The sequence below is a fragment of the Schistocerca piceifrons genome, chromosome 4 (assembly GCF_021461385.2).
Source record: "Schistocerca piceifrons isolate TAMUIC-IGC-003096 chromosome 4, iqSchPice1.1, whole genome shotgun sequence".
In the NCBI taxonomy this organism is placed as follows: Eukaryota; Metazoa; Arthropoda; class Insecta; order Orthoptera; family Acrididae; genus Schistocerca; species Schistocerca piceifrons.
The window spans coordinates 222,261,117-222,283,374 of record NC_060141.1 but is presented as its reverse complement, the minus strand read 5'-3'; the positions used below and the strand labels follow the sequence as shown (position 1 = coordinate 222,283,374).

Sequence of the window (22,258 nt, the reverse complement as noted above, 5' to 3'; positions counted from 1 at the left end):
TTCTAACCACTGCTTCCCAGTGTATTTATTCCTTAATGAAATTTGTTCAAAGTAATATATCTCCATTTCCAACCTATAGCTAGTATCAATACTAGGAATAAGAAAAATCTGCATAAAGACCTAAAATCACTTACCATGGTCCAAAAAGGGGTTCAATATTCAGGAACACACATTTTCAATAAATTGCCAGCAACCATTAAAAACTTGGTTACAGATAAAGCACAGTTTAAACAGAGTTTGATAGACTTTTTGACAGACAACTCCCTATACTCTATAGATGAATATCTTAACGGGGACTGTCAGACCAGCTTAAGTAAAACTGTCTGTTAGATTTCAGTTTTAACAGCACTTGGTCACAATAGACAAAATAAGGTATTTTGTTTATGATTAATTTATTAAAAGAGCATAATTGTGTTTTATTGTGACAGTGTTTCTGTTGTGTAAATATTAGCAGTTCTATTTTACTGTAATTTATTCACCTATTTTGACAATCTCCTGACAAATGACCAGGGTAGTGAGTATTGTATTCATATGTTTTATGTTTTTTATGTTATACTTTCTGACTTGTTCCACACTTACAAGAATCATCTCATGTTTGGGTATATGAAATGAAAACCAAATCTAATCTAACCTAAGGTTTTACTGCGACAGCTGAAGACTATCAGAGGGCATTCTGCAAATGGTTCACCATATATAGCCTGCTGCTGGCTACTCCCTCAGAGAGTGCCGAAAACACAAGTCTTTGGTGCATTTAAAGTATTAACCAGACAGCTTATTACAAAGTGGTGACTGCTTGCAGCACACACATGCCTCTCAAGGTCACAGGTCAGTAGGGAACAATGAGTTAAGGCACTGGAATGGTTTTTGGAGCCATTGACGAAACGCTGCAGCTCCTGTCATTGGGATGTGGTCGGTGCAGCTGTGAAGAGTAGTGATCACTGCTTGGGTCAGTTAAAGGACTGACCCACCTGCTCACTGATTATCCCCTCACGCCAGCCTCTGACAGAGTCGACAGCAGGATGTGTCATTTTTTTCACCTGACGGAGAGTTGTGAGTGCCAGTGTCTAGTGTAAAATTAAAGGGCCAATTGAATTCTTGTTCAGCGATTCACCCAGTAAAACTAATGCTTTAATTTAGTGCAGTGATCTGGGTCAGGTTAATGATAGTAATTACAGCACTGGTAAATACTGTCTATGCGAAGGGTCCCATTTGGTCACACTGACGTCCTTCTCACAGTGAAATTAAAAACCGTAAAAATTAATGGCCAGAATATTGAGGGAAAATTGTACTTAGGCTGAGGAATTATTTTATAAAATGTTGTACAGAGGTAGCCCTGCTAGGCACCATTCATTAAAAAAAATTATTCCTGTTTATTTAGTGTCCTAATTGTACTGTTTGCGTGTTTTTTGTTGTTGTTATTTACTGGAGTCGAGAAGGGCTCTGTTTTCTTTGAGGGCAGCTGATTCCCAAATCATACTCTTGAGGAGGCAGCTGTAATGCAGTAACTTTGTCAGACACAAAATGTGCTTGTCAAGGCTACAGCATCTGTCCAGACCAGTCCTCACCACAAAGGAAGTGAGAGTGTTAAAATTAATCCTTTAATTCTGATCACAGGTTTGGACTCCAAATAAAATTTCAAGTAAACTGATATCTAAATCAGACAGTTCATTAATTGATTAATAAGTCATCAAATATAATTACTGATTTGACACTACTAAATTAATTTTCCCAACTCCACAGACAGTAATAAGGGTACTGTCTACATAGAGGGCTGTTGGTTGAAGGGGGCATGACAAATTTAACATTCCCTGTTTAACTAAAATAGAAAACACAAATGATAGCACAATCTAGATCAGTTTTTGGACATTGCTTAGAATCATTGTTGAAGCCATGCAGAGGTGGAGGCATACAGAGTTCTCCCAAGTTCTGAGACTTTGTGCCAGTTCTGTTCGATGAAGGTGCACCTTAGCCTATTGACCAGTCTTTAAATAACCTTGGGAGCAGCTCTCCAGCCCATTCTGTTGCAAATTATACAGGTGCCAACACTCCAAGGCTTTGTGTATGGCAGTTACCTGCATTTAGTGGCCAGTGATTCCCATTACCTTGGAAACAGCCTAGGTTAGTCACCTGCGAACCACTCGTAATGTTTAGAGTTACTAAGCACATTGTTACAATGATTGTGACTGTACTATTGCTACATCTGCACCACAAGATACTGGTGCTGCAGATCGGCAGGTAGCATGGTAAGCTGTTTTGGGACCCCTGTTACTGTTATCATAAGCATGACCAATGCTTACTTTCTTCTGTAATTGTGATACCCATTATTTTATTTATGTGCTCTCTCTGGGGACTGGTCTTTATTCTGTAGATGGTTTTCTTGTGTGAACTTGTGTACTCTCAACTTGCCATACAGCATATCCATTGCTTGCCCAGTGGCTACATTCTGTGAATGATAATTTATGGAAACTTGTGACGGGGCTAACTCTCATTCATATTTGTTTTTGAATATGTGTTTCTTCTGATTATTCTGACTTTCGTCATCTGTAGCTACCCTACTGCCTCTTTTGTGATCAATTCCTTACCAGACAATGAAACAACTGCTGTAAGAAATGAAGTTCAATGCCTGTGACAAAAGATATGCAGATGAGTGATCTGTTAGGGAACAACTTCAGTCAGAGCTTTTTTGCTAATTTGCTACAGTTATATCCATCAACAACAAAAGGCTGCAATTGTATTCCATTTCTGTCCATGCAGGACACATCTTTTACACTGCCTTACTGGAGCCATTGTAATGAAAAGCAGGGTCATCAGTGAAGCACAACACTTAGAAGTGGAAGCATGTTTATTACTGGCTGTCTGAACAAGAACTGACTCCTGGGTGGATGGTCCAGCAATTTATACAAACACCAAATATTTTGGAATATACACACATAATATATTTCAAGAACCTTCCAGAAATTATAAATACTAAATAACAATTAACTGTTGGAGGTGTCTTTTGAACTTGTGACACACAACATCAGCCAGCAATGGTAACCACTGCACTACACTGCGTGCACCAAAGCTTGAGGCTAAGTCTTAGTGTGCCTAAAAGAGCTTTTTGATTTTTTGAAGTAATCTAAATTTTCCTTCAGTAATTCCAGTGTCTGTACCTTTGCCATTTTGTTTGGACAAAACACTTAGAAGTCAATGGAACTAAATGCAGTTTCTGTTTGTATAGAGTTGGATGTGTGTGTGTTTTTTGTTAAGATAATGAGGATGGTAAGCTAGGAATCTGGTGGATGCCGATATTTAGCAGGAGAACCAACTACAAGGCCTGAATTCATCAGTTTTTCTCAATGGACAATAGAGGTAACTGCATAGCCCTTCTGTTCTTGTTGTTACTCTCAAATGGCACACTGTGATTTGGAAGTAATAAATATTGATTTTGATATGGGCTTTGAACTTGATAACACTTTAGAGAGTAAAATTTTCAGTCGTAATGTTAGGGAAAATCACAAACAAATTGAGCAGGTGAAACAGATTAAGACACTGTATGAGCATTATTGAGATCACCAAAAACCAATTTCTTGCTTACTGAGATTTCTCCAAGCATGACCAACAGGTGTGAAGTACATCGAGGCCTTCAGTTGTAACTGTGGTAGGGAAAAAATAAGCCATCTGGTAGGAAAATTCTGTTTGGGGATCATGAACAATACAGGTATGGAAACATTAACCACCAGTTGAAAAATGTGCCTGTCAGAGAACAAAATGCAAATATGCTCCTCTTTAAAATACTGTGGAATAAGTGCGAAATCAGCTGCATGAGTCTTCCTTCTGCCTTCCTCACCACAATTTTAGGATGCAAACAAATTCATACTCTTAACACAGAATAGTTTCAATCATTTTCCCACATCTGTGGGCTGAGAATGACGTGGCAGCTGGTCGGTACCATTGGGCCTTCATGGCCTGTTTGGGCAGAGTTTTTTTTAGTTTTAGTTTTTTAGTGAAACCTTCATAACGGCATCTCCCTCTCACTGCACTGTCTATATATGTCCCTCTCCCAGTGTCGCATATTTTTTCTCCAACTGGCACTGTCTCCTGTCTGTCTGTTCCACTGTCAAAAGTCTTCATCCATTTCTCTCGTTCATCCACACCACTGTCTCCTTCTCCATGATTGTGCCCCACTGCCAATGTCTCTGACCCATTCTTCTTCTCTCCCATTGCCTCTGCCTCTTTCTTTCTCACTAACAGTCTGCTGTCCTTCTCTTCAACAACCATTGTCTCCTCTCCACATATGCCCTCGGGGATGGAATGGTGTGGGGGTTTCAATTCCTAGAGCAGTCAACTTTAACATGTGAGTATATGGGATGGGGAAACATGATCAAATTTTTTTGTTTTAAATTTTGTTGGTCTAGATGGGTCCACACACTCCCCAAACCTAAGTATGGGCTTAACTCATCTTTTTCATTTCCATTGTCTCCTCTCTCTTTGGCTCCCACTGCAATTTTCTTCATATAGCTCTCTTTCTCTTTCATGTCCACTTTCTCTCTCTGGCCATCACTGTCTCCTCTCTCTTCCTGTCTGTCTGGCAATGTCTCCTCTCTCTTCCACTGCCACTGTCTCTCTGCTACTCTCTTTCAGCACAAAATAGTGTGAATATGTTCACATGACAAAATTTTTGGTGAGAAACATAGAATCGAGATTGTGATAGCTGGTTACCCTTTTTCTGTCAGTCTTTTAAAGAGGAGCATATTCACCTTTTTGTTCAACTGCTCCCCTTTTTCTTCCTGCCACAGAAGGATGTCTTACATAAAAAGAATTTCATAAGTCAGTAGAGTTTTGACAGCTTCTTTACATACTTCTACACATTTACATACTTTGATATGTACAAACAAGAAATAAGTAAGCATAAAATAACTCTGTCTGAGCAGGTCTGGGAAGGGCCAACATATCGACTGACTGCCACGTCATTCTCAGCCGATATGGATCACTGGATGTGGATATGGAGAGGCATGTGGTCAGCACACCATTCACCAGGACATTGTCAGTTTTTGTGATCAGAGCCACTACTTCTCAGCCAAATAACTCCTCAATTGGTCTCACAAAGGCTTAGTGCTCTCCCCTTGCCAACGGCACTCAGCAGACGTAGACTGTCACCCATCCAAGTGCTAGCCAAGCCCAACAGCGCTTACCTTCAGTGATCTGACAGGAACTGGTGTCACAACTGCAGCAAGGCTGTTGGCAAGTATAATATAAATAATATAAGGTTAACACAACATCATCTCCCATCAAATTCAAGTTCCCTTCATAATACTTTACATAAAAGTGTACAACATTTTAGGCTACACCTACAGTATAGCAAAAAATGTGGTGTTTTATTTTCATGTACAAAGAATGTAATATGACAAAATAAATTTTTGTAAGGTGCTTACAATGCCAGGACCACCATTCATTGTCGAAAAAAGGCAATTCAGAATCCTTGCAATGGCCTCAGAATTACCCCAGAACTCTTGGCAAATGTTACATTGGTTAAAACCATATTTATTCCTCAGACCACATATTTCATGCATATTATATGTGCATAAATATGGTAACTTTGAATTTCTGGATCTCGGTAATGGCTAATGATATCAAAAAAATTTCTAAGTTCCCTAGAATATCATCATAAGAATAGGTGGTGAAAATTTCTACAATTTGTCATGAACAGAAATAATACAAGTGGCCATCCCCACATTTAGTACTTTTGGTACCTGAACATCATGGTTTTTGGGGCTTTCTCAGGAACTGCCCGTGAACAAATGGTGCTTTTATAAGCTGCCTAAGATCTGTCCTAGACCACACCTAGTGCAGAAGAATATAAACGTGACAAAGTCATACAAATGTTTGTTTCACATATAAGCAGAAAAGCTATATCCATGTGCAAAAATTGCTCCTGGATATCTGATGATGGATAAATTCTGAAATGCATCATATGAGCAATAATGTCATTTTTTTTTCCTGATGGTTGACTTTTACCATTGTGATCCAGTCAGTGTGTATGCAGAACTACTGATTATTATAATGCAGAGAACCACCAACATCCTCAATTTGCTTGGTCTAATGTTTAAATTTTGACCCTGTGCTGTAGGAGAGCTACATTATGCCCTTTCTTCTGATGTGTATACAAATGGACACTAGGCCAAGGGTTAAAACATTTGACCTTTTATCTCTGTAATTAACGGAACCCACATATGACTCCCTGAAAAATCACATTTTTTTGCGGGGCTTTTTGTAACATGGTGGTCCATGCACTGTCATGCATGTGCAGATAAGGCTCCACTGAGTAGACATTATCTGAATGAGTGTCATTATTTCAGGATCATTGAGGAAACTAAATGTTACTGTTGGAGAGAAATTTATGTTCCAGAGCACTGACAACAGGTGGTTGCTAAAGTTTTGTAAGTATTTCCTATCATACAGATGGAAAAAAACACTTCAAAACAGATTATCCCCTGAGACTACCTTTAGAATGCAGTGAATGGCATATACTATATGTAGTACATATATGCTTTTCAAGAAAGGAGAGTCAATAAAACAGTTTTATAAGCAGCCAATTAACATTATACTGGATTTTGAAAAAACAGATTTGAGACCACAGTCCTGGGCAAGTATACACAAGTTGTGCTTTCACGGCTAAATAAATTCCAATACTAGAACTTTATTGGCCTGCTGTGCATCATACCTCCAATCTACCATCCATCTGACAGAAATCTGCAATATGAACACCCAACCATGATGCTAGGCAAGGCTTGCCAGGGTACAGAGGCATTACAAATATTACCTTGGAGAAAGTGATACAGATCAAGGGCATACAAAGCTTAAGAATTTTATTGTAATACTGTACAAGTTGACTGTGTATCTCCCTTTAGTTTGAGTTGTGTATGATCTCACTGGGAATTTACACAACCTTTGTAACTCATAAGTTATAATTATGTTGCAGAAAAATAAATCAAAAGCTTTACAGAAACCATGTGCTGGCTCATTATTCAGATAAGGGTGTTGGCAAATATGTTGAGTTATACAGGTTAATTCTTACAAAAAAGGAAAAACAGCAACCAACTCCTTATATTCCACAGAAGAATTTCTATTATTGTAAAGCATAAAAGGTGGCAATTAGGAGTTGTTAACTCGCATCTGTGTATTTAAAAAAATATATATTAGGTCTTCAACTTTGCTTCTGCCATTTTTTCTCGAAGTTCAAAACTTCATTGTGAAAAACCTACAAAAAATTTACTATTAAAAGTATTGGTCATTGCTGACCCCTGCTTTCTCCTAGCTTTAGGGCAGCATATGAATCCCGCAGTGTATAAACTGGGCATCTTTAGAGAGGAGCCATGAATCGATTTTGCACTTGTTCACATGACTGCAAGTCCTAGTCATCTAGGCCATATGCCATACATCGAGAAAGGTGGTAGTGAAAGGGAGGAATATCTAGAGAATACAGAAGGTGGGGTAGAAATTCCCATTTCAACATTTCCAAGTATGGTTTGATGGGATTTTTGACTTGGGGTCGTGCACTGTCTTGCTGTATTGTCTATCACTGTATTGTGGCTGTTTGTCTTTCAGTGATTAGCTCAAACTCATCAATTACTTTCTATAACAATCTCCTGTGATTGTTCCTGTCAGTTGCTGTAGCATCAAAAGCTTTCTCTCTTTCACAACCATGATGGTCTTCAATGTCAAAATCACTGTTCTTGAAGCATGGAAACCATTTTCAGCAAAGTTCTGTCACTAACAGGCATCTCATCATAGGTCTTACTTAGCTTTTAATGAGCCTCAGCTGCAGATTTCTTCATATCAAAGCAGAAAATTATAACCTCCCGCAGATCATGAGAATAGGGCTCATAAGTTGACATATTCAGCCGAGAATAACTTTAAGATGCAATAAAAAACTGACTAATATTTTGATGGCATTATGTTCTCAAATGCCTAAGCTTACTTGCGCCATTACTTTCCATGAATGCTGTCTACAGCAAAATGGCAGGAGCAGAGTTGTAGACCTAATAATATTATTAACAATAACAATAATTTGCAATGGCTAATTTCATACCATTATGAATTACCATGCAACTTATTCATGGAACACGAAACTAACTAACCAGCCAACCATTGTTAGTACTACCATTTATTAAAAACAAATAGTGCCAGTAATGATATTGCACCAACATATTCATATCCAGATGGGTATTCATGTTTAAAACTTCATTTAACTTATGCTGTACATATGATGTTCACTTCTTTTGCTGTGGCAAAAGCCAACATCAACTGCACACCACAAGGTACATCTAATTTTAAACGTGCACTTACATCTGGGAAAGCATTTGTGAACTTGAAACCAATACTGATGCTACACATTTTAAATAAATAATACTATTAATTTAACTTTTTTGTAATAATTCACTTTTGTTTTTACATAACCCTAGTCCCACCATGACAATTTCCAACAAAACATCATAGTGACATATATACTTTCATAAAAATGAATTTAAAATATTACATAGGAGTGACAACAATGGAAAGTGGGAAACCTTCAGAAATACAATAAAACGAAAGGAAAATACACACACTTCAGAGAAGAAAACTGATAACCATAGTGTTATATAAAAACAATATGAAAAAAGGAGGCTTTTTAACGCAATGATTCTTGCAAGATGCCTAGATCTAAATAAAAGATATAGCCTACTGATACTACAAGAGAACTCCTCCAAATGAACCTCATCACTTCAGTGAATATCACTGACAAGCATGTGCAAGAGGTATATTTGCAGCAGTTCATTAATACAGCAGCAGCAAAATTTTCACAAATTAGGCTCAAGATTATTCATTACAGTAACCTTAATAGAACTTCTTCACTAATAGTTGATATTTTTATGCAGCTAGCTGTAAAGAATAAGAGGTGTATTACTATTGCTGGTCACAATAATAATAACCTGATAGATCAGTAGTACCATTCAGTAACACACAAGAGAATTTTATTTTAAGAGATTATACAGATATGTTCTTGATAATTAATAACAATAAAAATGGCAAACTGAAATTGCACCACATTAACTCCAACACTTCCAAATGTTACAATCTTATTTTGAAGTTGAGTTTTTTCTTTACCTGAGTTTCTGCACTGATAATTCGAGCTATCTTGAAAGTTGCATCAAATTTCCTATTAATTGTAGGCAGTGCAAAAGCTGATATATTCTTGATGTATGGATCATTGACATCAGCTTTTGTGAGACCTCCTGGAAGAGGTGTAGTAGGCTGCAAAATAAAATAAATTTCAATAAAAGTGTCAGACCCAGAACAGATTATGTATACAATGTTTTGCTGAACAGTAATGCTTCTGATTTTATAATGTGGAAACTCAAAGCTTTTTAAGTAAAACAAACTTTATTAACACTCTACATCCTTATTCTCTGTGTCTACATATTTGTTTCTCGACGTAGTCACCCTGGTGATGAACATATTTCTCCAAATGAGAGACCAGTTTGATACTGTCACTGTAGAATGTTTGATTTTATTGATGGAACCACAACCTCACCTCTGCTTGCACCACTTGCTTACTATATGGACAATGTCCACAAAATGTTGTGTGAACAGAGTTAGTTGTAAAGAAGAAACAAATTAAATTTTCACGCCTGGTGTGGCAACTTTACTGCATGAACAGCAAGCCTTATTTTATTTATTTTTATTTCATTTATTTTTGAGTTCCATGGATCCTTAATGCAAGTGTTTTGCTAGATGGTAGAATGTGTCATATTATTGCAGTAATTACTATTCAGAAATGGTAATGAGTCTTACAACCTAAATTAAATGTTAATAGATACATCAAAAGTGAGGTGTAAGGGTTAAGGTGACAGTAGTAATAATAGTGGTATGAACAGTTTGTAAGTGAGGTGTAAGGATTAAGGTGACAGTAGTAATAATAGTGGTATGAACAGTTTGTAAGGGTTACATTCTAATTTTAAAAAATTAAGTCTTCTTTCAATAAAGTTTTCTTTCAAATAACATACTGTCAAAGTCACAGTTCAGATTTCTAAAGGGTTCTGATATTGAGAAGGCTACCTACACTTACTGTGAAAATGCACTTAATTCATTAAACAAAAAATTGCAGGCAACTGTTATATTTTGTGACCTGTCAAAGGCATTTGACTGTGTAAATCACAATATCCTTTTAAGTAGATTAGAATATTATGGTGTAACAGGAAATGCTGCAAAATGATCCAAATCTTATATCTCAAGCAGGAAACAAAGGGTGTTATTAGGAAAGAGACATGTATTAAGCTATCAGGCATCACCCAACTGGGGTCCCACAAGATTCCATCTAAGTTCCCTTACTTTTTCTTGTGTATATCAATGATCTTTCATCAGTAACATTACCAGATGCCAAGTTTGTTTCGTTTGCTGATGATATGAACATTGAAATAAATAACAAATTAAGTGTAGTCCTACAAAGATCGGCTAATAAAATATTTGTGGACATTAATCACTGGTTCCTAGCGAATTCTTTGTCACTAAACTTTGAAAAAACACACTACATGCAGTTCAGAACTTGTAAGGGATATCCCACAAGCATATGCCTAACATACGATGACAAGCAAATAGAAGAAGTGGACAGTGTAAAATTCTTGGGATTACAGCTTGATGGCGCACAGTCTAAGGTGTCTTGTCACAGTCCACACGACTCCCCTCATCGGAGGTTTGAGTCCTCCCTTGGGCATGGGAGTGTGTGTTGTCCATAGTGTAAATTAGTTTAAGTTAGATTAAGTAGTATGTAAGCTTAAGGACCGATGACCTATGCATTTGGTCCCATAAGATCTTACCACAAATTTGCAATTTTTTCACAGCTTGATTTTAAATTCAACTGGGAGGAGCACACCACAGAACTGCTGAAGTGTCTTAACAAATCTCTACTTGCAATGCAAATTGTGTCAGACATGGGGGATATAAAAATGGAAAAGCTGGCATACTATGCTTACTTTCATTCCATAATGTTATATGGGATTATTTTTTGGGATAATTCATAAGCCAAGCTAAAGTTTTCCGGGCACAAAAATGTGCAATGAGAGTTATATGTGGTGTGAACTCAAGAACATCCTGCAGAAACCTGTTTAGGGAACTAAGGATACTAACTACTGCATCCCAATATATTTATTCCTTAATGACATTTATCATTAAAAGTGTATCACTTTCTCAAACCAACAGCTCAATTCATGGGTTCAGTACTTGAAATAACAATAATCTTCACAAGGATTTAAAGTCACTTACTCTTGTCCAAAAAGGTTTGCATTATTCAGGAATACATATTTTCAATAACATGCCAGCAACCATAGAAACCTTAACAATCAATGAAATTCAGTTTAAGAGAAGGCTAAAGAATTTATTGGTGGTGGCAAACTCCTTCTACTCCATTGATGAATTTCTCAGTAGAACCAACTGATTTGTGTGTGTGTATGTTCCTAACCTAACATATAACTTCTGCACCATTTCAGTGCAGTAATGTGTTCATTGTAAATAAGTATTGTAGTAGTTCTATTGTATGTTTACTACCTTATAAACTAAAAAAACTTTTTTAATTTTAAATTAAGTGTACTAATGCGATCTTAGTAAATGAGTGTTCGTAAACTGATTTTTTCATACAGTGTGCATTAAAATAACTGACAATCATTCCACTTGGGACCTGTGGAATGTACATTAGCTTATTTGTTTCAGTTGTAAATATTTGTCATGTATTATTATTTTTCTGACATGTTCTACATCCTGGAGGAACTCCTCACTACGGATCAATTGGAATGAAAGTAAATCAAATCTAATAAGTGATATACCTGTGCTATATAGTAAGTTCACTTAGTAATGCCTACAAGAAAATATAGTTCACAGAGTACTACACATTGTCAAAAAGATTTGTGTAGGGAATAGGAAGAGCTATCAGAAAGATAAAGTTTGGCTATTCTTTTGAATTTAGTCAGATCCTCAATGAATGATTTAACATGAACTGGAAGTTTAATGTAAAACTTATTGCTCTTCTTAAGTTCTCTCATTCTCAAATACTGGAAGAATACAGTCTGGGTATTTTTGCACAGTAAGATACATATACACAGTGTCCAACTGTTATTAAAACCTTTAATACAACACCATACATCTTAATGAGTAGATTATGATAGCATTACAGATTTTTAAATTCTGTCATTTGTTACACAAAATACTGAAAATAAAATTTTGGTTGGCCCTGAAGAAGATGTTAGATAGGCAGCTTGCAAGTGTTTGTGGGAACCATGAATCAAGATAACTATTTATTAACATAAATTATATTAGTTACAGATATTCTGAAACCATTCAATTGTATTATTCCTCCATGATATTTAAATTTATGAACCCTTTCCATTTTACCCAGGCCTGAGCCTGTATGTGCTTTGATTGATTTGGGTAGTAGCAGTTCATTGTTAGATTACCATAGGAACTTTGAATTTAAAGCGATCTGTAGAATGCCTCCCTTTCATGCCTCATCCCAGAGATATTGGCTGTTAATGAACAAATATTGCGTCTGGTAGGTAACATGCATGGGAAGTTGAGTATTCTTGGTTTTCCGTGGCTGATTTACTGGGTGGTAATGGTTTTTTGGTTAACCTTTTTTTGAGTTGCAATTTCAAACACTGCACAGGGCTTTTATTAGATTATCCTGGTAAGCTTTTTACTTCAAATTTTGTCCTTGTCTCTGGATAACATTGTTTTCTTGCTAAGAGTGTGCCTGAGTCAATGTGTTGCAAGTCCAAGGTTCCAATTTTTATGTCAGTCATCTTGCTGAATCAAGGCTGAGAAGCTATGCAACTCCTTGCCCATTTTCCTGATGTTCTGACAAATAGATGGGCATCACCAACAGAAGTAAGTACAAGATTTGTTTGACTGATGATGTTCCTGTGACGTAAACCATGTATAGACTGACACCCCCCCCCCCCTTCCCCCTCACTCCAAGATGAGGATCTCGAGGGGGATTGAATAAATGGCATGACCCAAGATGGAGTAATTAGGGCGCCTACAACCCCTATGCCTTTCTGGTTTTTCTCATCCCTAAGAAGCAAGGGGAAGATTATCAGTGACTTGTTGTTGACTATAAGTCACTGAATGAGAAGATTATTTTGGAGTCCATTCCATTCCTGGATCTCAACAATACTTTTAAATGGTTTCTGGAGCATTTTCCTTCAGTGTGTTGGATTTGAATTAAGCATGCTATCAGATTCCCTCAACTGCAGATTCCAAACAGGTCACTGCCTTCTGCACTGACTGGAACCTATATGAATTTAATTTGGTTTCCTTCAGCCTCTCAGCTGGAGCTGCTGTGTTATCTCAGCTACTATGATCTTCAATTCAAATCCAATAATAACTCTCTGGATGATGTCATTATTTATAACACTACCTTTGCTGAACATGTTGGGCAAGTATTGTTTCAGTTTAGGGAGGCTGGGCGCACTCTTAAGCCCTCTAAGTTTAACATAGGTTGTCAGCAGATCTCATTCTTGGGCAGCCAAGGGCATGAGAATTAATCAAGAACATATGCACAATTTGCATAAATTCCCTCCATCTAAGAACAAGAAGGGGTAGCCAGGTTTACTGACATGGCCAATTTTTTTACAAATTTGTGCCTAATTTGGCACAACTGGCAGCCCCCCTTAATAGCATGTGTAGGAAGGGAGAGGTTTTTGAGTGGAGCAGAAGTCAACAAGCCGCATTTGAAGCCATCAAAGAAGCTCCTAGTAATCCACCAGTTTTGGCAACACCTAATTTTGAGTTGCTGTTTATTGTACAGACTGTTGCCTCAAATTCCAGTATTGTTGCCATTTGTTTATAGGAAACTGAGGGCCAATGCCACCTGATAGCATATACCTTGAAGAGATTATCTCCTGTTGGAGCTTATAGGGTCGTTTTAAGGGTGGGAAACTTTTGTGGTTCTCTTTGCCTAAGAGAAATTAAAATTTTACCTTGAGCTTAGGGAATTCCAACTCGAGAATGATAACCAAGTCTTAAGCTGTGTATTGGGGTGTCCTAGGAAGATGTAGAGGATTGCTCATCAGGCAGCCCACATCATGGCTTTCCAAATTACTGTCAAACACATCAGAGGCACAGAAAATCAAATTGCTGACATCCACATATGTTTGAGGGACAGTCATGTTGGAAGTGGTTGTGAAGCTCAACCTATAGCGTGTGTGTGTCCTAAGTGATGAACTGGAGCTCTTTTTGGGTCTGAAGCACAAACAGGATCAAGATCCTTCTATTCATTCTACTGAGTGTGGGTTACCCAGGGAGGCGGGAGGGTAGCTAGTTATGAATTATGTTTTAAATAAAGGTCTGATTTGCTGTAAGGAAAGGAAGGGCAAGAATTTTAAGACCTGCATACCCAAGGAGTTGGTACCAGCCATCTTCCATTATCTCCACAATTCTGTTCTGGGTGGTCATTTAGGAGTGTACGATTGTTGTTGTTGTGGTCTTCAGTCCTGAGACTGGTTTGATGCAGCTCCCCATGCTACTCTATCCTGTGCTAGCTTCTTCATCTCCCAGTACCTACTGCAACCTACATCCTTCTGAATCTGCTTGGTGTATTCATCTATTGGTCTCCCTCTACGATTTTTACCCTCCATGCTGCCCTCCAATAATAAATTTGTGATCCCCTGATGCCTCAGAACATGTCCTACGAACCAGTCCCTTCTTCTTGTCAAGTTGTGCCACAAACTCCTCTTCTCCCCAGTTCTATTCAATACCTCCTCATTAGTTATGTGATCTACCCATATAATCTTCAGCATTCTTCTGTTGCACCACATTTCAAAAGCTTCTGTGGTGTCACCGCCAGACACCACACTTGCTAGGTGGTAGATTAAATCGGCCGCGGTCCATTTAGTACATGTCGGACCCGCGTGTCGCCACTGTGTGATCGCAGACCTAGCGCCACCACAAGGCAGGTCTCGTGATACGAACAAGCACTCGCCCCAGTTGTACGGACGACCTAGCTAGCGACTAGATGTACGAAGCCTTTCTCTCTCATTAGCCGAGAGACAGAATAGCCTTCAGCTAAGTTAATGGCTACCAACTAGCAAGGCGCCATTAGCCTTACAGTGATTGTAATTAAAGTCTCCTGTGTATCGTCAAGAGCGATGTACCACAATGATTGATTAAAGATAAGTATTAATCCAGCTACGTACTTTTCTTCATAACATTAATTACGTAGCCTGTTCCAGTACTTCACGCCCGTCTGCGTTAGTCTAGCGTGCGTTTTCAGCCATCTCGATCTACAAGGTGTTGGCCCAGCTGCCGACACATCAGCTTCTATTCTCTTCTTGTCCAGACTACTTATCATCCATGTTTCACTTCCATACATGGCTACACTCCATACAAATACTTTCAGAAACGACTTCCTGACACTTAAATCTATACTCGATGTCAACAAATTTCTCTTCTTCAGAAACGCTTTCCTTGCCATTGTCAGTCAACATTTTATATCCTCTCTACTTTGGCCATCATCAGTTATTTTGCTCCCCAAATAGCAAATAATGCGTTCACTAAGCTGTTTGTAGTAGTTTACCTGCACTCCTATTTTTTTAATCATTATTAAACCTACTCCTGCATGATCTTTATCTGATTTTGCATTTATAACCCTGTATTCACTTGACCAAAAGTCTTGTTCCTCCTGCCTCTGAACTTCACTAATTCCCACTATATCTAACGTTAACCTATCCATTTCCCTTTTTAAATTATCTAACCTACGTGCCCGATTAAGGGATCTGACATTCCACGCTCCGATTCGTAGAACGCCAGTTTTCTTTCTCCTGATAACGACGTCCTCTTGAGTAGTCCCTGCCCGGAGATCTGAATGGGGGACTATTTTACCTCTGGAATATTTTACCCAAGAGGACGCCATCATCATTTAACCATACCGTAAAGCTGCATGCCCTTGGGAAAAATGACAGCTGTAGTTTCCCCTTGCTTTCAGCCATTCGCAGTACCAGCACAGCAAGGCCGATTTGGTTAGTGTTACAAGGCCAGATCAGTCAATCATCCAGACTGTTGCCCCTGCAACTACTGAAAAGGCTGCTGCCCCTCTTCAGGAACCACACGTTTGTCTGGCCTCTCAACAGATACCTCTCCATTGTGGTTGCACCTGCGGTACAGCTATCTGTATCGCTGAGGCACGATAGTGTTGCTAAAACTAGACAACATGTGGCATAGCCCTCCTTGTACTTCACTGCCATTATTACATTGAAAATCTTTGATCATTGTGGGTAGTTGTTGTTTTTCCTCTTTTGGTACAGTCACTTAGTGTGTTCCAAGCAGACTGGGTTGCCATGCAGAGATCATATTTGACAGCCTTGTTTTCTCACCAGATATTTGCTGGGGAGTCTTGGGTGTTGCCTCTGCACTGGATAAGCAATGACTGCAAGGCAGATTTACAACTGAATATTTCGTTAACTAGGTTTAATGCAAATTTAAATGTTGTTTTGACCCAAACATTTCAAGATTTAAATTTCCTTGGGTTGCTGTCTTGATTTGGCTGTAGCCCCCCTTGTGTTTGTAAACTGTATTTCGTACATTCAATTGAAACTGTGTCACCAGACTTTGGGGTCCATTGGTGTGTTGGGCTTGGTTGTGCTAATTTGATTTTGTGTGCATCCAATTGGCATCTTGGTTATTTAATATTTACTAATGTATGCTCTGTACTCCAGGTGTCTATGTTAAACTTGATTGCTTGTGGGCCTTGTACTGCTATGCACAGATGTGAGCATATGAGCCTGGTTGGGTCTTGTGAGCCTTGTTTTGCATGCCCGTAGTCTCACAGTACATCTGTTTGTCCTCCCGCCAGCTGTCAGGTAGTAGGACTAGTGAGACATAAACTGTGTGCAACAGTGTAATTGTAGCCCGCTCCATGCTCAGAATTCATATGCAAGATAAGTCGTTTTTGTTTTGTACCGCCCATCAGTGTCTTTTTTACAATTTTGGAGTGTTTGCTTTATGAGCTTGTGCTCTCCAAGCAGTCACCAAATTCTGTGTTAAAGTAAATGGTTTTAATTTTGTATATTATCATACCTTTGGGTTGAGTATTAATACTGGTCTATTTTTACTGGTGTTGTATTTGTATATTCCTAAAATGAGGAAAAAAGTTCATATTTCAATGCTTTCCTAAAAATGTTGGTGGGAATGAAGAATTTCACCTGTGGTATTCACTAAGAGTATGGACGTCTCTTGTCCCTGGTACTGGTGATTATCACATGTTGTTCAAACTTATTCCAACAAGTAGGGTTTGTGGTTCTTCATTTTCGTGGATCAAATTCTTGCACTTTATTGGTATAATCTTGTTCCTTCTCCAGGCTAATTATTATTAGCAGGATCACACTCCTTTGCACTTATTATCTGTTGTTAATACATTTTGAGAATTATCACTCTCTGTTTGACTGTTTGTTAACTGCTAAAATTGTCATTTGGAAGTAGTAACTCACAACCAAAATGTAAAAAACACCAGACTGTCTCTTCCAGCTTACATGATTAAACACAGGCAAAATATTGAGGATCTAAGTGTGCTACATAAGTCAACTAAATTGCAAATATTTAGAATAAGTACACTCAAGCTAAAAACAATTTCAAGAACAGCTCTCAAATTTAAGAAAACAGATCCTAGATAAGAAAATAGCGCAGTCAACAAATATAGGGAAGACTTCATGGAATATAATAAATAGATATCACAAAGCAACCCCTAAGTTAGATGCTCAAATTGACAGAATCCAACATGAAGGAAACCATATTAATGATCTGGATAAAATCTGCTATATATTTAATGAATATTTTATATCTTCAGCTGTGAATCGAGTTAATAACACAGGTCTGACTCGGATTGTAAAGCCTTACCCTAGGCTGGAAACCGCTTTCTAATTTAAGGAAGTGAGTGTGGAGGAAATAGGAAAAACAATAAATAACTTAAAGAATAAGAACTCATCTGGCTGGAATGGACTGAGTAGTATTATAATTAAAAAATGCAATAAGGAATTAGTTGAAATAATTATCCATATGATCAACCATTGTATAAGGGAGCACACATCTCCAAATATATTGAAGAAAAGTAGAGTTAAACCTGTGCATGAAAAAGGATTGAAAGAAGAGCTATCAAACTTCACGCCCATATCACTAATACCAATTTTCAGTAAAATATTGCAAATTGTTTTGTTGACACAACATATTGATTATTTCACAAAGAATAATTTACTAGCAGAAGCACAGCATGGCTTCAGAAAGCATCACAGTACTATTATGACAATTACCGAATTTCACCACAAGGTGTATGATGCCCTGGATGAGGGAATGCAGACAGCAGGGATATTTCTAGACCTTACTAAAGCATTTCACTCAGTGAACCATGAACTACTACTAAGCAAACTGGAAACTTACAATATAAATGCCACATCCATACAACTACTGATCACTTATCTAACCAATCGTAAGCAGTGTACAAACCTATGTTATGAAATTAATGATCAGATCAAACATTTCCAATCCAACTATGAAACAGTAAAACAGGTTGTACCTCAGGGCTCCATATTGGGCCCTTCCCTTTTCCTGGTCTACATTAATGATTTAGAGACACCTCTGTACTCCCAATTAGTAAGTTATGCAGATGATACCTCACTTTTGTTCTTTGGCAAACAAACTACTGACTTGACATTGGCTGCAACTGATGGCTTAAGCCAGATAACTACTTACTTCCATGATTAAGGTCTAAAAGTCAATATTAGCAAATCCCAGCTATTACCATTTAAACTTGGTAATTCATACCAAACCTGTATTGATAATATAAGTGGCATCAAAAAAGTAGACACTGACAAATGTAAATTTTTTTTAGATATACCTAGACGAAAATCTTTGATGGGTAGACCATATCAATTTTGTATGCAATAAAATCAGCAGGTCACTGCACTTAATTAGCAAACTATCAAAATTAGTCTCTGAACAAACATTAAAAACTGCTTATTATGGGGCAATATTTGTACATATTAATTATGGAATAGAGGTATGGGGGTGTGCTGCTGATAGACACATGAACAGAATCCTAACACTGCAGAAAAGAGCAATCAGGATCATGCATTGACTAGGATACAGAGATTCATGTAGGGAAACATTTGTACAACATAGGTATCTAACAGTATATTCCTTGTATCTGTACAAATTAATAAGATTCTTTGTGGACCACAAAAATAATGAAACTAAGTGCTCTGATGTGCATACCCATAACACAAGACAAAAAGATTACTTCTTCAGAAACAGAACTAAACTAAAGACAACAGATCATAGTCCTTGGATAAATGGCCATATATTGTTTAACAAACTGCCAAGTGCTATAAGATGCCACAGAGGTAAAATATTCAGAAGGGAATTAAAATCATTCTTAACTCTCAAATGTCTGTACTCACTGAATGCATACTGATATTAAAATGTACCTATTCTTAAATGTAGGCCTAACTCTTCTATCTATATGATGTACAATTCTGAGGTGATTGTAATATATATTATTTTTGTAACAACATGCTATAAATTCAAATACCAATAATATGTAACAACTGTATTTTGCTTTATGAAGTACTGTGCCATATATTGCCAAGTGCATCACCCATGAGTGGGTTCTTGTACATGTGAATTGAAAATTCCTACTGTTTGTACAAAAATTGTATAAAATGTTATGACGTTTGCAAAAGCCACCCATTGGTGACTACATGCAAAAAAAGATAATAAATAAATAAGTATTTCTAACTGATCTGTTGCCCTCTGAGGTGGTGTTGTTAAGGTCAGTCAAGCAAATTTTTATGTTCCTTTAAATTAAATTATTGTCTTTTTCTATTAGAAAGCTTTATATTGTTGAATTAGTGTTTTAAAATCACAAGTTCATTTGAATTAAAAAACCTTTATATTTTCAAGCAAAGTTTATTGCTTGTTTTCATTCTGAAAGCTTTTGTGAATAAATCATTTATGTGCAATTAATGGCGACTGATGATCTAAAACCCTGATGTCCAGTCCTTCCACTAAAATGCTTTACTGGTGATTCAGGGGTGCAAAGGTTTTCTGATTACAATATATATTAGGTTTCTATAATTTTGGTGCATTTTTTGTTATGTTTCTCATGAATTTATGTTTTTTTTTCAGCTGAAATTCTGGGATCCATTTTTGTTTGCTATTTCCCCTTAAAAAATTATTTATATGATTCTTTCTGTAAGATTTGCTGCATGTATTTCAAATGCTAGGCAGCTAACATAAATTTCCTCTCAGATTTCTTTTCTTTCATTCATCTATTTTTCTGAAAAAGCCTCCAATTGTATTTGTTCACTCATTCATTGGAGTTTTACAGCCCAGCAACTGTCAAAGACAGTGTACTGTCTCCACAGTAACGAGTGAAATAGTGAAGAGATTGATTTGTAAACTGTGAGGGAATGCTAAAAGTAGTGGCTCAGAAATTTTTATTCTGTTCTCAATATGATTGACTTCCCTGCTTCACTGGCACAAGTTCCAGCCCTCTGCTGTTAGAGGGCTCAAAATTATAGTGTGTAACCTGGTGGTGTGTAACATCACTACGTCTGTACATGAGAAACAACAGGCTGTAGTTGAGTATCTAACAGCAGAAAACATGCCTCCAATTGAAATCCATAGATGATTGAATGTCATGTATGGTGAAGATTGTATTGACATCAGTATTGTGGGGTTGGTAGTGCCTGAATGAAGCAAACAGTGGCACTAACAGCAATGTGACACAGAATTTTGAGTGGATGACCGCATACAGCAAACAACAAGCCTCATCGGAATTCAGTTGATGAACTCATAACAGAAAATCAGCTTTCAGGTAAGTGTGGCACATAATGAGAGGTGAGATGGAAGGTCTGTCAATAAATTCAAATATTCTACAGTGATGATGTCAACAAACTGTTACTCATTGGGAGAAATGCGTCCATTGCTAGGATGACTAGGTTGTGAAATAAATATGTAGACATGAAGAATAAAAATGTAGAATGTTAATTATGTTTGTTTTATTTAAAAAGCTTTGTAAGTTTTTAAATAAACAATTTGGAGGTATTAATTTTCAGCATGCCCTCTTACTTACAGAAATTAGTAGAAACACTAAAATGGATAAAGGGGCCTGGAATTGGAATTTAATCATCCACATCTTGAGTGCAGTGTTTCTTTACAGCTTCATCAACAGATAACTGCCAAAAACTATATGAACTGGTAACAGACTTTAGCTCTAATTAATACATTCTTAGAGTATTATTTGCACACTTCAAATTTCTGAGGCTGTTTTCAGAGAACATCTTAGCTGATTCATTTTAGACAGATTCTTAAAAATCACAAAAGGACCCACTGCACTGAGCTATTCAAAAAATGGGGTATTCTGACAGTCCCAAGAGAATATGTAAGCCAAATCACACATTTTATGAAAAAAAAAAATTGAGAAATATGCAGCAAACAGCTCCAACATGGTCATAAAACCAGATGCTGTTATTATTTGTACCTGGATAGACTGAATAGAGGATCTCTATAAATTTAAAACATGTCCTAAGGAATGTTTATGAATAGATAGTTTTTACTGCACTAAAGACTTCATGCAACTTAAGATTATTACAAATAAATAAGCAGGTTGACCAATTATACAGTAGAAAAAGAGGAGAGAATATGCTTGTAAGCAACACAATGTGTAATGACAACATCCATACAAAGAAATTTGTCTACGGATAAATCAATAAACAAATAAAAATAAATAAATGAAAATAGATTATTCTCCAGGACTGTCAGATATATTTTCAAGAAGAAATTACTAGTTTTATCTGTCATTAATCTTTTTAAGATCATAAGAAGGGAGCAGAGTTCACTCCCATACACTTTGCAAAAATCACATTGAGAAAGTAATTTCCACAAAATGCTTTCGAGTGAACTACTGTTTCCTTCTTATGATCTAAAAATGGCCAGTGATAGACAAAACCAGTCTTTTCTACTTGAAATCGTATGTGACTATGCCAGAAAATAAACCATTTGAAACAAATGTATCATCAGTCAATGATTTCACCAGCACAACATGTTTTCAAAAGATTTTTTCACTTCATATGGGAAAGGTGGGCATTCCATCTCAAATTAAAGAATTGAAAGGCAAAAATAATTTCAAGCATGAAGTAAAAAAAATACTTGATGGGAAAATGCTACTACAGTGTAAATGAATACCTGTCTCAGACTGTGG

At 37.1% G+C, this 22,258-nt stretch overlaps 1 protein-coding gene across 2 annotated transcripts in view; it reads right to left on the bottom strand.

Moving 5' to 3' along the window:
* Positions 1-22,258, bottom strand: part of LOC124796461 (multicystatin-like) — a 256,291-nt gene that overhangs the window by 202,665 nt on the left and 31,368 nt on the right. For both annotated transcript variants that reach the window (XM_047260685.1, XM_047260684.1), the window contains exon 2: positions 9,127-9,273. In XM_047260685.1, coding sequence (XP_047116641.1) covers positions 9,127-9,273 — 147 coding nt within the window. The remainder of the gene's footprint in view (positions 1-9,126; positions 9,274-22,258) is intronic.